Source organism: Balaenoptera borealis (assembly GCF_965194805.1).
Source record: "Balaenoptera borealis genome assembly, chromosome: 8".
Lineage (NCBI taxonomy): Eukaryota > Metazoa > Chordata > Mammalia > Artiodactyla > Balaenopteridae > Balaenoptera > Balaenoptera borealis.
Genome location: NC_138865.1, coordinates 100,193,492 through 100,214,827, shown reverse-complemented (window position 1 = coordinate 100,214,827; position 21,336 = coordinate 100,193,492). Strand labels below are relative to the sequence as shown.

At 37.9% G+C, this 21,336-nt stretch overlaps 1 protein-coding gene across 8 annotated transcripts in view; it reads left to right on the top strand.

Annotated features, from left to right (window-relative positions):
* Positions 1–17,179, top strand: part of LPAR1 (lysophosphatidic acid receptor 1) — a 160,320-nt gene extending 143,141 nt beyond the window's left edge. For all 8 annotated transcript variants that reach the window (XM_082404145.1, XM_082404144.1, XM_082404142.1 and 5 more), the window contains one exon: positions 14,691–17,179. In XM_082404145.1, coding sequence (XP_082260271.1) covers positions 14,691–14,992 — 302 coding nt within the window. In that variant the 3' untranslated portion in view covers positions 14,993–17,179. The remainder of the gene's footprint in view (positions 1–14,690) is intronic.
* Positions 17,180–21,336: the final 4,157 nt, after the last annotated feature.

Genomic DNA, 21,336 nt, shown 5'->3' with positions numbered 1-21,336 from the left:
AGCCCTGCCAACTCTTTGATTTTAGCCCATCTCAGACTTCTGACCTTTAGAACTATAAGATAATAAATTTGTTGTTTTGAGCTCCTAAGTTTGTGATAATTTGTTATGGAAGCAGTAGAAAACTAATGCAAATACTTAGATTTTATTTAAGGATGTTGCTATTCACTTCATATGCTTTTCTATATAAAAGCATTACTCCACCACTGACTTTGCCCTCCCCCCTCCCCCCATTTGGCAATGTCTGGAGACATTGTTTATTTTCATAAGTAGGGTGGGTGCCATTGTCACCTAGTGGATAGAGGCCAGGGATGTTGCTAAACATTCTACAATGGAAAGACTGGCCCCTCAACAAGAAAGTATTATCCAGTCCAAAATGTCATTAGTGCCCAGGTTGAGAAATCCTAAACTAGGTTGATTTTCATAAGTATGCAGGAAGTTGAGGCCTACCACGCAGTTTGCTCTAAATTAACTGCAGTAGTCTATCTAGAGCTGCACTCTCCAACAGGATGGCTATTAGACATATGACTTTTTAAATTCATTAAAATTAAATAATTTTAAAATGAAGTTTCTCAGTCACACTTGTCATATTTTAAGTGCTCACTGGTCACGGTGCCTAGTGACTACCATATTGGATAACTGATATAGAACATTTCTATTATTGCAGAAAGTTCTGTTGGGTTGTACTGGCCTTTCAGACCCTTGCTACCTGGAGTGTTATGTACGGACAAGTAAAATCAGCATTACCTAGGAGCATGTCAGCAACGCAGACTCTCAGACCCTACCCCAGATCTATGAAATCAGAATCTGTATTTTAATAAGATCCCTAGATGATTCATGTTCACATTCAAGTTTGAAAAGTCTCAGTGGCTTTCTCTTGCCTTGTTTCCTTTCTCCTTCCCTCTGGTGCTCCTTCTTCTGTCTCCCTTTTAGCTGCACAAAATGCCTTTCTTCTCAACTTTAGTCTCTAGGCTTTTCAAGCCAGAGCTATGTCTTATTTCATCCCCTCCCCCCTCCCCCAAAGACATTTAACACACTGTCTTGCACAACATAGTTGCTTGGTGTTATTGTTTCTGGACTGAATTGTATTGAAATAACTTCCGAGCAATCTTAGTATAGGTCCTTTTTCTTTTAACCAAAAGGATGGCTATTTTTATCTTTTACTTTATAATATGAGCATTTCCTAGAGTTTTGACTATAAAAAAAAAATAAAACCTTTTCAAATATTGTGAATTAAAGGTTCATTGTGAATTAAAAGTTCCTAGTGATTCCACGATGTGAAGAAGAGAATGCGTCATAGTATGCTGTCTCTGGGTAACAAAATGTAGCAGCACTTTTTACTATTAATATTAATTACAAACATCTCCAGAATCATCATGTGTTCTATTGGAATAATTTGTATTGCATTAAAAAATAAATGCCTCATGTTTGAGTCATCTAGGAGGATTATCAGGTTTTTTTTTTTTTTTTTGGTATCAATCAAAATCTGTTACTTTATGTGGTAGCTGCCACTGCAAGGAATTAACTTGTTCTTTCTTTGCACCAATGCAATGAAAACATTCATCGGATGTTTTGGAGGTAAGGTGACGTAGACTCCATGAACGGCTTGATTTTATGAGTGTTGCAGCTTATAGCATACATAAGAATTAACTCCTGTAGCAAAGGGACAAATTAAAAATTGTAGTTTAATTAGCCATAAACTATTCAGACTGTAAAGGATCTCTTTCATTTTGAAAATAAGTAAACTGAGACCCAGAGAAGTCAGTGTGGGGCAAAAGATGGTCCCATTGCTTGTGTTTTGTGGAAAGGGCAACATGGGAGACCTTTCTTTTAGACCTCTTGTCTTCATCTCATAAATGCATGCAGTGAACCAGAAGATCCTCGCGTGCCCCTCGCAACTTTGAAAACATTTTTAATCCAGTTCTCCTTATTTTAAAAGTAATGTTCTTTTTATAGTTTCACACTGCCTCTCTGTAGACTATTTCTATCTGGGGTGGAAACCCTCACTACAATACTAGTATTGAAGTTGGATTTAAATTCGTGTTTCTTTGTGCATATTAATCTGCATAAAAAAGTTTTAATTTCGTACATAGGTGAATAAAAGTGCCAAATTATGTAAATTCTCTGTTATAGTTCTGCAATTCCAAATTTACTAGACAAAGCCAAACAGACTTAAAATTCCTGAAAGCACAACTAGCACTGCAAAAAAATAACTTGGTCCAGAGATTTTGGTGTGGATTGCCTAGAACTGTAAGCAAAAAGTTGTTTTAGGACACTTTTTTTCCCCCTGAGGCTAGAGCATTGCCTTTCTTTGGACTCTGAGAGGGGCTGATGTCATAGAAATGATTAAGAACCACCAGTCTTTTCAACTCCTGAAATATATATATATACAATCTGAGGGCTGGTGAGAACATGACTTTTGCAAGGTTGCAAGTTTTATTAGTAGGATTTCTTGAAACCCCCATTTTTCAATTAAACGTTTTCTTCCTTCCTCTAAAATTTCTATGATTGTGAACTTTATGTAACTTATATGAAATAATCTCCAAATGATGAAAATTCGACGACAGTGCTGTAGAGATGACAGTCATTGACAGGAGTAGTGTGGGTATCTGCTCAGTTAAAAAAAAAACTTTAAAGAGCTCATTTTAGTCAATACCCAGTTCTTTTTCTTGCTGCTTATCCTGCCTTTCTCCCTATCTTTCTAGTTGTCTTTTTTCTTCTACTGTAGATCTTATGATCATCAAAGAAAGTACGATGAGAATACTCTCGTTTGGAGAACACAGGTGTCTATAACTTATGCAAGAGATAGCACTGATACAGAGGTTTCTCCCTATATGATCTGTGTGCAATTCTGATCTGTTGGAGCTTTGTGAATATGCTAAGGGGGTTGGAGGTCGGGAAGGCAGGATGCAGGAAAAAATTTCTTCTGCCTGAATAAAAAGTTGCACATCCATATACAAGTTACTCACCCTCAGCCCCAACTTCTAAGCCATGCTTACATGTATTATTTATCTGATAAATGTTCATGTGTAGTACACTCTTCAGAAGTCTTTAATCAAGCAACCTCACTCGTATTATAATAATAATAGTTCCATCTTATTGGAACTTTCTAATCTTATTATACTATTCCATCTAATAAGATGGAATGGTACTATTTTTGCTGATCCTTTGCTTTGTTTTTCTTAACCAATTTAGGTGTTGGGTTACTTTCCATGTTGTACCCTGGAGCACAATGGGGAATTTTTCAAAATCAAATATTTAAGTGCAAACTGCAGAATAAACTGTCAGTAGTCAGACTAAGCAACTACATTTCACACTTTGAGATGCCTCGTGTATGTTCCATAGGTGGGTTGCCCCTGATAAGTTCAACTGGGCATTATAAAAGGTATCTTGTAGAAATGCATTTAAAAGGTGTCATGGCACTTTATAACTTTACATATTTAAAATCAAAAGCTACAAAAGACTGGAAGAAATAAGAGGTGTCTGAAAAATAAAGGTTTATTAAAAGGAAACCATCAGTAGTAATTTTGAAAAATTAGAGCACTGAAAAGTATCAGCAGAGTTTAAAATCTTAAGAGGTAACAAGACTCTTTACAAATTAGACTTGAAGGTCTACATCGGCATCATAGCCCTGGATGAAATCAGGAAAGTCCATTTCTCTCTCCAGTCTAAACTGGAAGCAGATATTTTACTGACAGCTTGGAGCAGAAAGTAGGCAGATGAATCGCCACAGCTTATATCTTCCCTAAACAGGATTTTTCTCTCTGTAAGCCTGAACTGATTAAGGTCTTTTATTAAGAAATGTATACGAAGTGGGTGGGTGAATGTAACGAGAAAAGCAAGAGAAATGTCTGGGGTGGTCCAAAGCGTCCCTTCCCTTTCCTTACAAAAGCAAACATGCAACCCCTCTTGACTTCATTTGTTCTTAGGAAAATTTTTTGTTTTATCTGTTTTCTTTTCCCCTTTTGCCAAAACCAGAGTGTGATGGAATTCTCTCAGCCCTGGCCCTTTCCCAGCAGCCCAGCTGTTTCAGGAGGGTGGGGTCCAATCCTACTGAGGTGGCCGGAGAGCATCGAATGCTGACCACCCACCCTCAGTGCTTTCATGGCCTGATCCGTCCCCACCATCCCCTCCTCAGCCATAACCTGTGGGCAACAGAAATGTGAGACCTGCGTCCCCTCTCTGAGGAAGTTCCTTCCCTGCCTTATCTGTTTTCTTCGAACATCTCAGCTGAGTCAGGCCCTGTCGTGAAAAACAAGACAGCCTCACCCAGCTTCACAGTTAGGAGGAAGATCTGGCCTCCGCCTTGGGCCTTGACCAGGGCACTCAGTCCTGCCTCTCCTCATGGAGGGGCCCACACTGTCGCCTGGCCAGGCGGCAGCATCCGCCCCAGAGAAACTTGGAGCAAGCTGCCCAGAGACCCCCCCCCACTGGCTGTGCCAGCTCTGAACAGGCTCGGAGTACAGCGTCTCCAGTCCCGTGTTCCCAGGCTCTCCGAAGCCAGAAGGATTTCATTGTTTCCAGAACTCGAGAGCAGCAGAACAGGCTAAGGTGGCCCATTACGCTTTAGAAATTGTTCCCCTCTGCCTGAAGCCTAGGAAAATCAAGGATCACTTAGACTCTGTATTAATTTGTCTCTTACCTCAAATCCTTTTTCGTATGAGGCAGGCTCTAAAAGTAAGAAATGAAAAGAAAATACTCCTTTTATTTCCAACTGAAAGAAGAAAGGGGATGATCTGGAATTGGAGAGCTCATCAAGAAATGCTGGTGGGGGCTTTCAGAAGGTTCTTGAACTGAAGGAAAGCAGGCTGATGGTTCCTTTGCGGCTGAGGTGGCGGTGTACCAGAGCACGCAGCCCCGCAGTTTGCTCTCTCTAGGTTGGGAGAACCAATAGCAGTTTGCCCCGGATATCCATATTTCTTCTAGATTTATTCCTTGAGTTTTCCCTGAAGGAGAACGAAAGGGGAAAAAATGGAGGGAGCCTACTAGGTGGCCTCACGCTTTATATTCTACCTGCGGGGTGTCTCATTCTGCCCTCGCAGCAGTGTTGCAAGTACATAGTATCCCCACTTGACAGATAAGGAAACTGAGGCTCAATGACATTGAATAACTTGTCCATTGTCACACAACTAGTAAGCGAAAGAAACAGTATGTGACCTCAGGCCTGTCTCTTTTCTCCTGTAAAATATGAATACTGACCCTTAAAATCCTCCAGTTGCGCAGCCTGGGAGGTTAAAAGAAATTTCATCTGCGAGGAGCCTCAATCCATCCTCCTCCTCACCAACTAGCTTCTTGAGTGCCTGTGGGAATAATGCCTGAATATTGTCAACTGTTTCCTTAATTATTAAAGAAAAACATGCTCTTTGTAAAAAACCCAAAATTACAAAAATATTTACATTAAAATTTAAAGTCCATACTGCCACCTCTGCCTCCTTGTGGTAACTCCTGTCAACAATCTGGTGTGTATTCTTCTAGACTTTTTGTAATACATGTAAGATGTATATGCATATCTATAGAGATTTTATAACAAATGGAATACTGTAACCTTACAGGCTTCATACAATTTGTGTATCTTCTGACGTGGGTCAGTACAGTAGAGCGGTGTCAGTCTGTTTGATGGCTGCTTACTACTCCACTTATATATAACGTCAGCGAATGTTTAGATTTACAGTTTTCCCCCAGTACAAATATTGCTTCATCAAGCATTCTGTATTCATAATATATGCTGCTTCAAGTATTTCTGGATGTGATGCATTTCTACAGGTGGAATTGTTAGATAGGACATTTTAAATTTAGACATTGCCCAACTGCCTCCAAAAAGATTGTCAGATGACTCTTCTGTCAACAGTATATGGGTGGGTCCATGGATTTACTACTCATTCCATCATTAATAGGATTATAAATCTTCCCCAGTCTGTTAGCTTATCTTAAAAGATAAGAATATCATATTTAATGCAGATGAGCTTTAGTTCTGAAGCCAAAAGAGCTTTCTAGCATTTCATTCCTGGATTGAAAGACTCAACCACCCAGCCATGGACACTGCTGGACAACCATGCCCCCGCCCCCACCCCCTCTCCCTGCCCACACACACAGTCTGAGCCACTAAGCTCCCTGCATGCTTCTGAGAGGGCCAGACAGATGCTTCCTACCAACAGATGGGAAAAACAAACTAAAAATGATTTGGTGATAATTCAATCTTTCTTATCTCAGTTTCTCTCTCTCTCTCCCCCCTCCCCCTCTTGTTCCCCTCCCCCCTTTATTAAAGTATAATTGACATATAACAAGCTACATATATTTAAAGTATACAGTTTAGATATAATTGATAATAATCAATTTCTGGTATAGCAATCTAAAAATCTGTACGTATATGAACATATATGTGAGGGCTGTGTGATGCACACACACATAGAGTATATACCTATTCTTAGCTTTCCCTTAACCATTTTGATTATTAACAAAAACTTCGTAAAACATAGTAATTCATACCCATAGCCACTTTTCTCTTATTCCTTTCACAGCAAAACTGCCTAAAAGCTTTGTCTGTACTTGGAGGGTCCAGTTTCTCTCCTGTTCACTCTTGAATCTACTACAATGAGGCTTCCATTCTCAAGACCCACTGAACTGTCCTCAGTGACCTCCTTGTCGCTAAATCCTTTCTTTCAGTTGCTTACAGGTTTCCTCCCCTCCTCTCCCTCTTCCTAGCACTCAGTCTATCAGCGAATCATATCAGCTTTACCATCAACCTGTGTCTGTGATCACCACCGTCTCATGTTCAGAACCACCCTTAGCTCTTGTCTGGATCACTGTGTGAGCCTCTAGCTGCCCTCCTCCTTCCTCACTTGCTCTCCCATAGTCTCCAAATATTGCCCTCCTCTAAAAGATATTTTACTGATTTATTTTGTTAGTAAAGGTCTTTCACACCCGTCCTAGAACCTAAGCTCCATGAGGGGAGATAGTTTTTTCTGTTTGGTTCACTGTGGCATCCTCAGTACCTAGAATAGTACCTGACATATAGTATACACTCATATATTTAGATGAATTTTTAAAAAAGGGTTAGTCGACTATAGCCTAAGACCAAGTCATTCAGCTCTGACAGTTACCAAGAATCAATTGTTTTTGCTCCTAAATAAAGTGCCAGGTTATTCTAACAATAATGTAACTAGGTAAATATCACATTATCTAATAAAAATGAGGGCAACGAGAAAATGTTTCTGGGAAAGCTAAGGGGAAGGCTTTGTTAATATTCAGTGAAGACAAGTTGCAAAAAGAAACTGCTTTAAATTTTCTGGAGAGAACAACTGTAAGTGTGGGGAAAACCATAAAAAATCAGCAAGGTTTTTGTACTCAAATTGCTTTGCAAGAATTTTAAGTTCTGACTCCACTTTGAAGAAGCCAATTTGGAGGGAGTTAGTATGTGATGCTTTATTGGTGTGGCTTTGCTTGGAAGGTGATGCAGAACTCCAGTTAACAGACCCATATTCAAATATAAAGCCTTGGCTCTAGGGTGAAGGATTGGCAAATGAATACAAATCGTTATTTTAAATTCAAATAAAATATTGAAGGTATCATTTTTATAATTTTGTGTTCTAAACATTTTTAAAATTAATTGACTGTTAGCCTCAACTGAAGCTTATTATAGGGTATCTGTGTTTGCGTGTGCACACACTTTTTTTGTTTCTGTTGTTAAAGCATAATTGATACCATTTTATGTGTATGTTTTAACATCTTGTTCTTACTTAACAGTGTATCTTGGAGATCATTTGGTAAGGATAGAATTTCTTGAGAACTTTAGAAAGTTGAATAGAATCCCACTTTATGAATCAACTTAATTTATTTTACTTCTCTACTTGTGGTTGCCTAGATTATTTCCAATTTTTAAAAATAAACAATGCTGCAAAGAATTCCTGGCACATACGTAATTGTATTATGTGTAAATATATCTACAGGATAAATTCTGAGAAGTGATCTTGATGCAGTTTATTTTGATGGCTTTAGAGCTGATTGATTTTTGTTCAGGATTTATGTGTTAGAACTTGCTTTGTGATATTTTGTCTTAGTTTTGAGCAACCGATATTTTACTCTGAACATGTAGTTAAACTGAAACTCATGTACAAAAATATGTTTATGATTTGAATTTGGAGCTCTTTAGCCTAAATACCCACTTCCCAATTGAATAATCATTTTTATCACTTAAAAAAACTTTTTAATACAAGTTTCTGATAACAAGAGATATCTTAGGCACACAGCTATCTCACTGTAGTAGGACAGACTGTGCCTCCCTCCTACTCTGCCAGGAGTCTGTACTTCATAAGCATCAATTCAGAGCATTTAGCAACTGTAAGAGACATAGTCAGTCTCCAAATGCACTATCATATTTACAGTTTCTGCTCTTCTTCTTTCTGTGTCTTTCAGCCATTAAATATATATATATATAGCCATTTATATATATATATATATACACACACATAAACACACACATAATTTTTAAATAAACATTTTTAGGTTGCAAGAATATTTCTGAATTTGCTTTTGGATTAAATTTTAATTTTTCCCCTCATTTTGTTAGTAAAATAATGAATTATAAATTAAATTTCCATTATGTTTTTTCATCCTCGAATTTTGTCTTCTGGGTAACACATATCTTGTCGATCCATGAACTACTACATCCAGTAGTTCATGAACTGCAAAGAATAAAATCCACAGGATTCTGTCATCAGCTATCTTCTGTGAGTATTTTCAGCCAGATTTCAGTAGTCGTTTAGACCTGTACCATTTTGGGAGAATCCTAATCCATAGCTGAAAAATTAAATATGTTGTAAAACCAATTACAAATTCCCTGTTTATGTTGAACTTTTTCTAAGGAAAGATTCTGGGCAGGGAGAGTTTCATTTATCCTTTAAGGGATAAGTATTATTCAAATCACTTCGGTAACAGCTAGACCACAGTCATGCAATAAGTTTAGTATCACTTTCTCAGTTAGACGGTGTTGAACTGTGGTTGACAACACTGATTTTCTGTGAGATTTAAGATTGATCATTTTTAAAATAAGGGAGGGAAATCTGTGTTTGAAAAATTTTGTAATCACTATGTTTAGGAGGCAAAACAGGTTTAATTGTTCTGAGGATGGTGAATTGTCTCCTATGTGAAGAATATGTAAGTGACATGATCCCTTTTTCGTTGGGTCTCGTGTGAAAGAAAATAAATTTCATTGTCTTTTTTTTTTTCATTGTCTTTTTTAAGACACTAAGACGCAGTGACTGTTTTGAATGTGTGTGGGTATGGAACACACATACATATATGTTATATATACGTTTATATAGTGTATGTATGTGTATATATGTATGTGTGCATATATATAAATTATATATATTTTTAAGTTTAAAATATATCTGTTATTTAAAAATGATAAGGACTTATAAGAAAAACCTTTGTTAGGCCTTTAGAGTAGCATTGTTTTTTAGATATTAGTGGGTAATAATGCTCTGGTGAGCCAGTCTTATTCTAGTTAGTTCACTCCAAGACAGAGCTGGGTGGAAATCCGAAAACATGTTTAAGGGGGCAGAGGAGAGGCGGGGACCCATCTTAACATGGTTTAACACGCATTGGTTTTGTAGGGAGGACTGAGATCCTCATTTGAGAAGCAAGAAGAGCGAGGCCAAGGAGAGGTTGACTCGGACACAGCAGCAGTGTAGGATGGATTTACCTTGACTCGTTTTAGATCTGTGAGATGTCTGATTTTTTTGTAAAAACACAAATTTGCCAACCAGACTGGAAGTGCTTTCTGTTTTTTTCATCAGAAACCTTGGACTCCCTCCCTTGAGGTCTTCTCTGTCAGACATTTTTTTCTTTTTAACTTTGGTTCTTATGTTCCAAATATAAGCAAAGTTCAACTAGTTAGGAAAAAGTCCCTCTAGAAAAAAGCCTCTAATTGTGAGACCAGATGGTAAGCATTATTCAGCTGATGGGGGTGTGTAGATTTCAGGGAAGGTGTGGTAATCTGATCTTGCTCTGCAGCTGTGACCCCTTCTTCCAAAACAGCCTCCTTCCTCCCTGCTTTTTGCATCCACATTCCAGCATCTCTCCTTCCATCTTTGTGGGCACTGGGGCCCTCTCAGATTGATTTGACAGATGTAGAAGAAAGGACTGAAGCTCACTCGAGGAAGAGCGACTTCTGCTATTTATTCCAAACCGCAGATATATTTTGATTATTCTCCTCCCCATGTTACTTGCAATATTGGCAAATCATGCCAAATGTAACCACTCTTGTTCAGCCCACTGGGAAGCAGTCTTAAAGGACTCAAATTGCCATGAGCTCATCAGGGTGTCTTTAAGGCCTCTCCATCTGAAGTCATGCAGGTACCTCAAGCTGAAGAGAAATAAAACCTAGGGCACCATCTGTGTTCTCCTCACCTACCCTCAGAAAACACCAACTGATACTTTCTCTTGTGTTTCTTCCTTCAGTGGAAGGTAGCACCATCCTTCTGTCACCCAAATGGAGAATCTAGGAATCATTCTAGACTCATATCTTTCTCATCCATTCCATGCAGTCCATCTTCTAAATACCTTTCCAATCCTTTCATACCTCTCTTCTCCCATTGCCACTGCTTCTGTTCAGGCTTTTCTTTCGCCTCTGGAATTTGGAAATATCTGATGGTTTTGCCTTTATTTTTATCTACATCATTTTCTTCTTCCCTTCTCTTACAGTGTTGTATATTAAATGAGACTCTGGCCAATGAGACCAGTGAAATTAAAATCTCATGGGAGGAAGGATCGATGAAGATCATTATTTCTTATATGTTCTGCAGGCTATTGTAGTATGTGGCTGGGGCTGAGAATCAATGCTAGACTGGACAAATTTCAAATATCTTTGCCAGGCTGTGTACAAGGTCTTCACGGTCTTTAACATCTTATCTTCTGCTACTTCTGCTTCTGACTTTACAATAAGCAACCACAAACTACTTGTGCTTCCTCTTTCTTTCATGCTATTGCATACCATCCTTGGTTTTATGCCTTGATCTGTGGGGATTCGTCCATCAGAAGTGTTCCGGAAATATACAAACTACCTAAAGGACTGTCCCTACTGAGTACCACATTATCTTATTCATCATCTTGGTAGGTACTGAGCTGACCCATGAGAAACTCCAAAATGATTTGGGGCTTCCATGCTTCTCTGTGTTCCTCTCTTTTCCTTCTTGTTATTCTTGTCACATCCAACTGCAAGTCCTAGGAATCTCTTATAATTAGGATGGTGTCATCTCAGAACTTTTTGAAATGCCAGGTCTTCATGATCCAAAACATGCTTCCACATTTTGCCATGGAAGAAATCTGCCCTGGAACTGTGCTACACCAGCCTACACACATTATGCCTCCCATGATGGCAATAGGTAGTGTAGTCAGGTAGATGTGCAGTGTGTAGAGGGCTTTTATGTGTCATATCTATCTCAATTTGATCCTCACCACACCCTATGGAGTAGGCAGAAAGCTATTATTTCTCCACTTTACAGATGTGGAGATGGAGGTTCTTTTCATTCTTATCAACCTGCCTTATAGGTGTGCACTTGATTCTCTACAGATTATGTGTTGGTAATCTGTCCACAGATTACAGATCGAAGGTCCCCAATGCACATCTCAAGTTCTATGACCCGACTGGATTATAGTTGGCTTCTTTTTACTAAAGGGGCTTGGTTGTAGTTCTTGTTTATAGAAACTTGGTGGTAAATCCGTGATTTGAACAAAGTTGATCTCATAATGTTCAATCACGATTGTTTAGAAGCCTAATCACCTTGGAATTTTCCAGGGCCCATTTTCCACTGAGGTAGTCCACCTTCAGCTTTTGGTCAGTTTGATCCTCGGCACCTCTGTGAAAGAGAGGGGAAGGGAGAAGAAGGAAAAGCTCTGTATGATTGATTTTAGATGTTGATTTTTGAGGCCTGTACTGAGTCTTAAATTACTCAATCAGGTCTCGAAGATCCAAGCACAGAGTGTTGGGACCGTGTGGTTGGGCCTAATTGTAGTACTAAAAACAGTTCCTTTTAATGAAGAAGAAGGGAGAGGACTTGGAGTTCCTCAGTGAAGCACCCATGTGTATTAGCTCCTGGTCAGACTATGTATGGTGTCCCCACTTCCTGTCTCTAATCTAGGCTCCTTGCAGGGTTGGTAAGGCCCATTGGGCTAGTTCCTGAGACCATCATGGCTTTTATCGCAAAGATCTTGCTCTTTTTGAATTTAAAAATTAGAAGAAGTTATAAACAACAAATGACTGTATTTGAATTCTGCCACTTTTGAAGAAAGACAGCTTGAGCAAATCCATGAGAATAAGGGTCTTCCCTTCTGCTGCCTGGAAGGAGAAAAAGATCGTGTTACTTAAAATAAATCTATTGAGATGCATGTTGCTGGTATCTAATCAGGCTCTGAATTTGAGCTCAACTAGAGCTTTGATAAAAGAAGGGGGAAAGGAGACTTGAAAGAATGCTCTCCCATTCATGAAGGGCCTGCATGTTTTTAGTTTCCAAGTAAATGGAATAATGGGACCATGTATTTTCCATCCAAGCATTTTCCATCCTGAGAATAATTCCCTTCCCGGCTTCTCAATGAATAATGCATTATTTCTGAAACTCAAGAGGCATTCCTTTGATTTTCCTTTATGTTTAGCTTTCTGAGTGATTTTCAAGCAAGGAAATTCAAGGACTTGGAATGAATGCTTTATTAACATTTTTACTTGAAGTTCAAATAGCTCGTTGGCTATTATCTCCTGATTTTTGAAATATTTTTTTTTCTCCCTAAGCAAAGTCTAAGGTATTGTATTTATTAGAAAATGAAGCACCTTGGCCAGTCTTCAAAGCGAACAGCAGTTTAAAACCAATACACATTTGTGTTTAGAACAAAGAGCTTTATGGGGATACTTTGCTCCTTGCTTTATTTTCATTTCCCTGCTGAAAAGTTTCAAAAAAAGAAAGCTCACATTCAAAACTGGGCTGTTTGGAGACTAAATCTCGTTTGTTTACATTTTGTGAAACTCATTCCTTGAGGCTAGTCCAATTCACGACCCCAATCCAAGCCTGCCTTCACCTAGGCCAGTGCCATTTAAATCAAAAGCTTCAAATGCACTTCTGGGATCATCCCTACTCCCTGTCTGCTCATTGTGTAGCCTAATTACACGTAAGGGGCCCATCAAGTAAGATGTAATGGGACATGATGGTGCCCACCAGTTCACGTTCTCTTAGCCAAGGATCCCCAGCTCATTCCTGGGGTAATATGGTGGTAGATTTTAATGCTATTTCACAACCTCCATTTCCCCTGGGAGCCAAGTGAGTGGTTTCAGGAGCTAAATAAGTTGGAACTAAGAACATAATTTGTATTTCCATCCCTTTACAGTTATAGTAAAATATTCATGATTTAGAAGAGTTGGGGAAGCAAGAGAATTTAAATAGGAAACATCTAGAGCATAACATTTTGGTTTAAAAGATTTAATTTTATTAATTTAAGAAGTGGGGATATAACATAGTGTTTACTGGAGCATGGACTCTGGAGTCAGCCTTTAAGAGCAGAAACTCTGGGGTTTGCCTCGGGTCTGCCACTTTCCAGGACCGTGGCCTTGAGCAAGTTATTTTACTTTTCTGTTTCTCAGTTTCTTCCTCTGGGTGATGAGATAATAGTTTCTATCTCCTACAGCTGTGGTGCAGATTAAGTGAGTTAATGTTTGTAAAGCATATAGAAAAGTACCATTTAAGTGATAGTTGACTTAAAATAAAAGTAAATGTGCATCTTACTGTTGGAAATTGCTATTTCCAAACAGGCCCGTGCTGCTGAGCAGATAATAACAATATTATTGCTACTGCTGTTTCTGGTAAGATTTACTGCGTGATTATTTTCTGGACACTCATTTACTCCTGCCACACCCCAAATGAGGCAAATGGAATCATTTCTATTTCTCAGATGAGAAAACTGAGGTAAAAAACTAATTTGCCAACAACAAGGACCTACGGTGTAGCATAGGGTACTGTGTTCAGGATCTCGTAATAACCTATAATGGAAAAGGATCTGAAAAAGAGTACATATATATGTGTATCTACACACACACACACACACACACACACATATACACAAAACTGGATCACTGTGCTGTACACCTGAAACTAACACAATGTTGTAAATCAACTCTACGTCAATTAAAAAAGGAAAGTAATTTGCCTAAGTTTGCCCAGTTTGTTAAATAACAGAGCAAGGATTTGAGCCCAGTCAAACCGAATCCGGAAACTGTGCCTCAACTAAACGTTAAAGGGTGTTTGTCACAGTGCTTTTGCCTGAAAACAGTCTTATACTATTAAAAACTGTATTTTTATAAGCATCAAAGTGTATATCCTGACTGCAGGATGTCTCGATTTCATACCGCAATTGCTTAGCAAACTCTGTTTTGCTCAAAATAATCATCATCAATGTCTCAGAAATACTCAATTTTAGTAAGGTCTGAATTAATGAGAGATTTTATTCAGTTGCTCATTTTATCGTCAAAACCTTTTCTGATTATTTCAGAAAATGAACATTTTATTGCAAATGATGATCCGGTGGCTTTGAAGCTCAGTATTTTTACCTTGAACTGAAATCGTTTCACCCCATGGTTGCTCACCTCATCATTCTATTTTTCTGTTCTCTCTTTTTTTCAACCTCCCCGATCCCGTTCCCCGTCCTCGCAGGTGCCTTTATCATCTGCTGGACTCCTGGATTGGTGTTGTTACTTCTTGACGTGTGCTGCCCACAGTGTGACGTTCTGGCCTATGAGAAGTTTTTCCTTCTGCTTGCCGAGTTCAACTCTGCCATGAACCCCATCATCTACTCCTACCGCGACAAGGAGATGAGCGCCACCTTCAGGCAGATCCTCTGCTGCCAGCGCAGTGAGAACACCAGCGGCCCCACGGAAGGCTCCGACCGCTCAGCGTCCTCCGTCAACCACACCATTCTGGCTGGAGTTCACAGCAATGACCACTCCGTGGTTTAGAAAGGAAACTAAGATGAGACGCGGCCATCATCTACTGAGGGATGATCATCCTCCCCCTTCCCAAAGGCACGGGCAGGGCGGGGTGTGAGAGAGAGGAAAAACACACTCGAGTACTTAAACACTAACCCATGGCAGTATTTGTTCCTAGACCCACCAAGACTTGATGTATATTGAAAAATTAGCTTATGGGACATCCCTCATCCTGCTCCCCGTTCCTTTTGAAAGTAGAAAGTGGAGACCTTGCAATAGAATTCATAAACAGACTCTGGAGTGTCCATTTACACTATACTAACTAGTCTTCAAAAGATTTTGTGTGGTTTGGTGCAAGTCAGAATCAATTCTGACTAATTGAATCCACAACTTCATTTACATACAGGCTTCCCTTTTTTTCTTTTTAAAGGTTACATTTCATTTAATAAACATGTTTATGCCTATCAGCATGCTTGTGATGGATAAGACTATAGACTGTTTTTAAACGATAACTCCATTTTTTTCCTTATGTAGGAAAACTGTAAATTAGAATTACTTTTTTTAGAAAGCATGCATGTAATGTATGTATGCAGTATGCTGTACTTAAAAAGATAAAAGGGTATTAATTTTAAATCTTCTAGGAAATAGAAGAACCTAGGTGTCAAAGCCAGTATTTGTTTAGGTTATGAAACAAACAATGATCTAATCACAATATTACCTTTTTTTATTAAAGTGTTATAACATGTATAAAACAAACAGGGAATGTAAGTTTATTATCGGAAGAATGTGTACTCTATAAAAGTTATAGAGATGAGCACAGTGGTATTGTTCCCACATATTTATAGTACCCAAGTACATTCTAATTATTAGTTCATCAGAGGAATTTTTTAATGACCTGTGTTTTTCTGTATTATAATACATAGTCATTGTAGAAAACTTGAAAATACAGAAATGTATAAAACAGAAAAAATACTGATAATATCACAACTCAGAAGTAACCACCATTAACAGCTTTTCCCCTGTGTATGCCTATATGTATATTATATACCTTTTTATATAATTGGGATCATACTGTAAACAGTTTTATAACCAGTTTGTTTTTTCCACTGCATAATTGCCACATTTTCCTATGGCATTAAAAATTTTACAAAAACATAATTTTAATGGCTATATAATATTCCATTTAATGGATGCAACTCAGTTTATTTAACCATTCCTGTATTGTTGACTACTTAGGTTATGTCTAATTTTCACTATTATAAATAATGTTGCAAAATTTTTATGTACATACATTATGGACATAAAACTTTGTCCATATAATTGATTATTTACTTAGGACACATTCCCATGAAGGATTTTTTTTTTTTAATGTGAAATGTCTTTTTATGCTCTTACCTTTTATAAAAGGGGATTTCCTGCTTTTGCCCTATGTAGGTGGCAATTGTGAGGAAAGCCAGTTAAATTACCTTTTTACAAAGGAAATGCAGTGGTTACTTTAGTTGAGAGTGACTTTTTTTATATAACAAGATGGACTAGAAACAGTCAACTGCCACAAATAGCCAGGATACCCTACTTAATATGTCTAGCAATTCCAAATTTCATTTGAGCAATGGATGATCCAGCTCTCGGTAGCCACAACTCTAGTGTAGAATTGAAGACAGTGCAAAGAAATCAAACATGCCGAGTGAATAAAGGATCATCTTCATATTAAATAGCTTCTGTAGCAAATGGGTTGAGCGTGTTGGTATGTGGCTGGATACTGTGTATTCTCTAAGGTCACCCCTACAGATGCCGCCATATTAGGTGATACCTGTTCAACTGTCCAGGTAAACTAATTATTGCACCAGTTCGTCGTAATAAGTAACCAGTAAAGTCACAGTCACGAAGCAGGTGTGGGAAAGTCAGGAGTATGTTTGAGAGAGAGATGTCCAGAAGAAGAATGGTTATTTAGGAAGGAGGAGGTCAGTGCATGGTCACCATTTGAACAGAGGGCAGACTCAACAAGTGCCCAAACTGGAAAGAATATGGGGAACCGGTTAGCAGAAAGGTGTTTGCACAGACTTGACACAAAATACAGAGCATTTTATAGTGGAAGGGAAACAAACGAACTTGGACTTTTACTCATGCGCATTTATTCTGAAGGAGATGTGGACTATTTGAAATTTAAAAACATACTAATTGGACTTTAATAAATCATTCTCAATCAGTGTTTGCTAATGTGTGGTTCTGGTCAGTGCTGTTTCTTTTGTTGAAGAGTCGTCCTTGCACTGCTTGGTGCCTGCCTTCTGTGACCTCTTTTCTGTTCCTGCCGCAAGGGCTTCTGAACTCACACGTGAAGCCACCATATGCTTCCCCAGCTCAGAACTGCTTTTTTGTCAACCTGAGTCATAAGTCTTTCCAGTGTACAAGAGGTGGTGATTTATGTTGCATGAAAGGAGAGGTAACATCTTAGGACAATACTTCACTTGTCAGCAGTATAGCTATTAGAGTGAGTTTCTTTTGGAAAAACTGATTTTATAAAAACTTTACAATGACTTTATGGAAAACTCTCACTAGGAGTTTATAAAGTTACAGTGGTCTTTATGTTTTTAGATTTAATGACTAACAGGATAAAAGGGGTAGGTATCTTCCAGTTATACGCTAATTATATTTTCGATATATTGCTAAGACGGGAAAAATAACAATGGTTATTCAAATGAATGTCTCAATGAGTATTTGGAATAGAATACTGAACCTTTAAATTTAGGTGGTTGTAAGATTGTTAGAAATCAAATGTCTCAGGAGTCTTCACAAATTAACCATGCTTTTTTTTTTTTTTTTTTTTTAGTGAAACCGTAATTTCCTAGACTCAAAACCTCAGCTAACGTTATACAATTAGTGAGTCTTATCAGTTTTCCCATCCTCTTTTCCCAGTTAACTATTGCTTTAGGTTCCATTGTTCATCATCTTTCTCATTTATTCCAATAGTCTCTCAACTTCTGAAATGGAATTTTGATACTGTTTCCAGCCCTTCTTCTTAAACCCAGAGTGTGACTTGTGCTAGATAAAAACCGTAGAAATGCTTCTCGATCAGGTCCCTTCATTATACCAAGGTAAGCAGAACATTTTTACATTAAGACCTTTGGAAACAAATTGCTTATTTTTTAACACCGAGTTTACCTGATCCCAAACCCTAGGAAGGCTTGGGGTCGGTTTGTGTGTTGGGATGGACTTGGATTCAGGCACCATCTGACAGAAGAAATGTGTGTCACGAGGAGCCAGAATGGGTCATCAGTCTTCTAAAGCAGGGACCATTCAGTCCGTAACATTCATCTGTATTTTGTATAGTCTGCATATAAAATTCTCTAATTCTTACATTGGTAATGCTCATATTCACAGATTACTTACTGCTCATCTGTTTAGTGATATGGCAGGTAAAGACCCATTTACAAATCTGAAACAGAGGTTGGCAAACTAAGACTCACTGGCCAAATCTACCTGTTTTTGTAAGACCTATGAGCTAAGGATGGGTTTTACATTTTAGTGATTGGGGAAAAAAGAGTATTTTGTGAAACCTGAAAATTATATGAAATTCAAATTTCAGTGTCCATAAATTAAAGTTTTATTGGCACACAGTCACACTCACTAGGGCTATGTGTTGTTTATGGCTGTTTTTGTACTGCAACAGCAGTATCGAATACTTGCAGCTGAGACTGTCGCTCAAAGTCTAAAATATTTATTCTCTGACCCTTTACAGAAAAAGTGTGCCAGCCTCTGATTTAGAGAATTGCATTTTCAATCATTGCTATCCTCATTTAACTGTATGTTCATTGGAAGAGTTAGCAGAAATTGGGCACACCACGATCTCTTGAGCTCTAGACTGCAGAGAAAATTATCAGTTGCATTCTTTATAATAAACAATTTTTATTTTGAAACAATCTCAAACTCACAGAAGAGTTTGCTGAATTTATGGAACATTTTCCCTGAGCCATTTGTAGGTTGCCAGCATGATGCCCCATCATCCTTGAATACTGTGTAATTCCTGCAGACAAGGACATTCTCTTTCATAACTTCAATACAACCATCAAAATCAGGAAATTAACACTGAGACATAAACTACCACTTAATTCACAGACTGCATTCAAGTTTAACTAGTTTTTCCAATAATGTTCCTTGTAGCAAAGGAATCCAATTGAGGGTCACTGATTGTGTTTAGTTGTCATACCTCTTGAATCATCTTCAATCTTGAACAGTCCCTCAGTCTTTTCTTGACCTACATGACCTTGTCATTGAAAGATCACAGGTTATGCATTTTATAGAACGTCCCTCACTCTGGGTTCATCTGATATTTCCTCATAATTAGATTCGTATTATTTATGTTTGACAAAATAACATAGAAATGCTGCTGTGGTGCTTCTCACTGCATCCTGTCAAGGAGCACATGTTGATTTGTTCCATTACTGGTGATGTTAACTTTGATTACTTATGAAGTCTGCCAGATTTCTCCACTGTGAAAAAAACTATTTTTTCCCTTTTTGTAGGAAATATTCTGTTCCTCATCAGATTTTAACATCTAGTTTTAGCATCCATTGATATTTCTTGGATGAATGAATCATTACTCTGATGATTGCCAAATGATGAATTTCTAATTCGTTTCTCTTTAAAATTTATTAGTTAGCTATCTACTGTGAAAAAAAGCTTTGTCCTCTCCTGTTTGTTTATTCATTTATTTATACCAGTATGGGCTCATGGATTCTGATTTTATTCAATTGGTTATAATGTTGCTATTATTTTAAAATTAGACTTTTGAGATAATTTTAGATTCATATGCAGTTGTAATAAATAATATGGCGAGATTCTTATACCTGTAACCCAGTTTCCCCCAATGGTGATATCTTACAAAACCAGAGTATGACATCACAGTTGGGATATTGACATGGATACAGGCAAGGTACAGAATCGTTCCACCACCACCGGGATCCCTCCTGTTACACTTTCATAGCCACACTCATCTCCCTTACCCCCATCCTGACCCCTAGCAACCACTAATCTGTTCTCATTTTGTCAGTCACATTTTAACTATTTTTTTCATACTCCTAAAAACTTCTATACAACAACAGTTTCAGGGTGGGGGGCTGATACTTCCCAGAGTATTGAGGTGGTGGTGGTTGTGTGTGTCTGTGTATGCAATTTCCAGAGAGAGAAAGAGAGAGTTTTGTGATTATAAAAGCTATACAAACTTAATATTTCAAGGAATACAGAAATGAGTAAAGTAAAAAGTAAGACTCTCTCCTGTAGGATGGAAGCTAGACCACAGATATTGTTGAGCACGTTACCTGTCAAACAGACTTTCAAAAAGTGATTTTACGTCTTGTTTTGTGAAACTCTCCATGTCTTCCCATTGGCATCAGGGGGGCCAGGCTTTAGTTTTGTTACTTGCTTTGCATCTCTTAACTTGCATCTTTCTTTCTGGAAAGGAATCTTAGTTCACTTCGTATTCTCCACCTCACATCACACAGTGCTAAATAGTATTTAATACTTGCTTGTTTAAATGAAAGAAAATGTGTGAGCCACAAGGAAAGGTATTCTTGACCAAGAAATGCTCCTTAGTTCCACAAGCCTGATAAAGGTTTCCCTTCATGTTTAAGAATATTGCAGTTAAAATTAAGTAAGAACAATGAAAAACCAAGGGCAATGCCTTTGAATAATACAACGTTTGTGCTTTCTGAGTGTCTTGTTTAACTTATTTTGATTTTTAATATTACCATATATTGAATCTGTAATGTTATCTACAGCTTACAGAAGACATTCATATAATTTGTATTTTGATCTTTGCGATGACCTTGTTACACTTGAGGAAACTGTCTCAGAGGGAAAATTGGGAGCCTAATATTTGTTGTCTAGAGAACTTTTTGAACCTAATTACCTACTCTTTATATTGTCATTCATAATTCCTCATATGTACTTATCTATCTTGGTCTTCCAAATTATGAGTTCCTTGATCAGTATGATGCATTACATTTAAAAAATCCTGTGAAGAACCCAGTACAGTAAAAGTAATAGGTAACATGAGGTCATGAGCAGGCACATGGATTGTTCTGTGTCGGGTTTACATTGTTGCAAGTATGCCTATATCGCAAGCTAGGTTATAAATTCTTTGAGAATGAGATAATCTTATATTTTCCACCTCCCTTTAATGATTCATATCACTAAAACAAAACTAAAAATAGGGTGCCATTTACTAAATGGTTCTTGATTGAGGACTGTAAAACCATAATCAGGTGTTGTCATTGTTATTACTATCACTTGTTCTTTAATTTATTCATCCAGAAGGACTTTTTTGAGGCCCTCTGTATACCCTTAGGATACTGCTGTGAAGGAGATATGCAAGATCT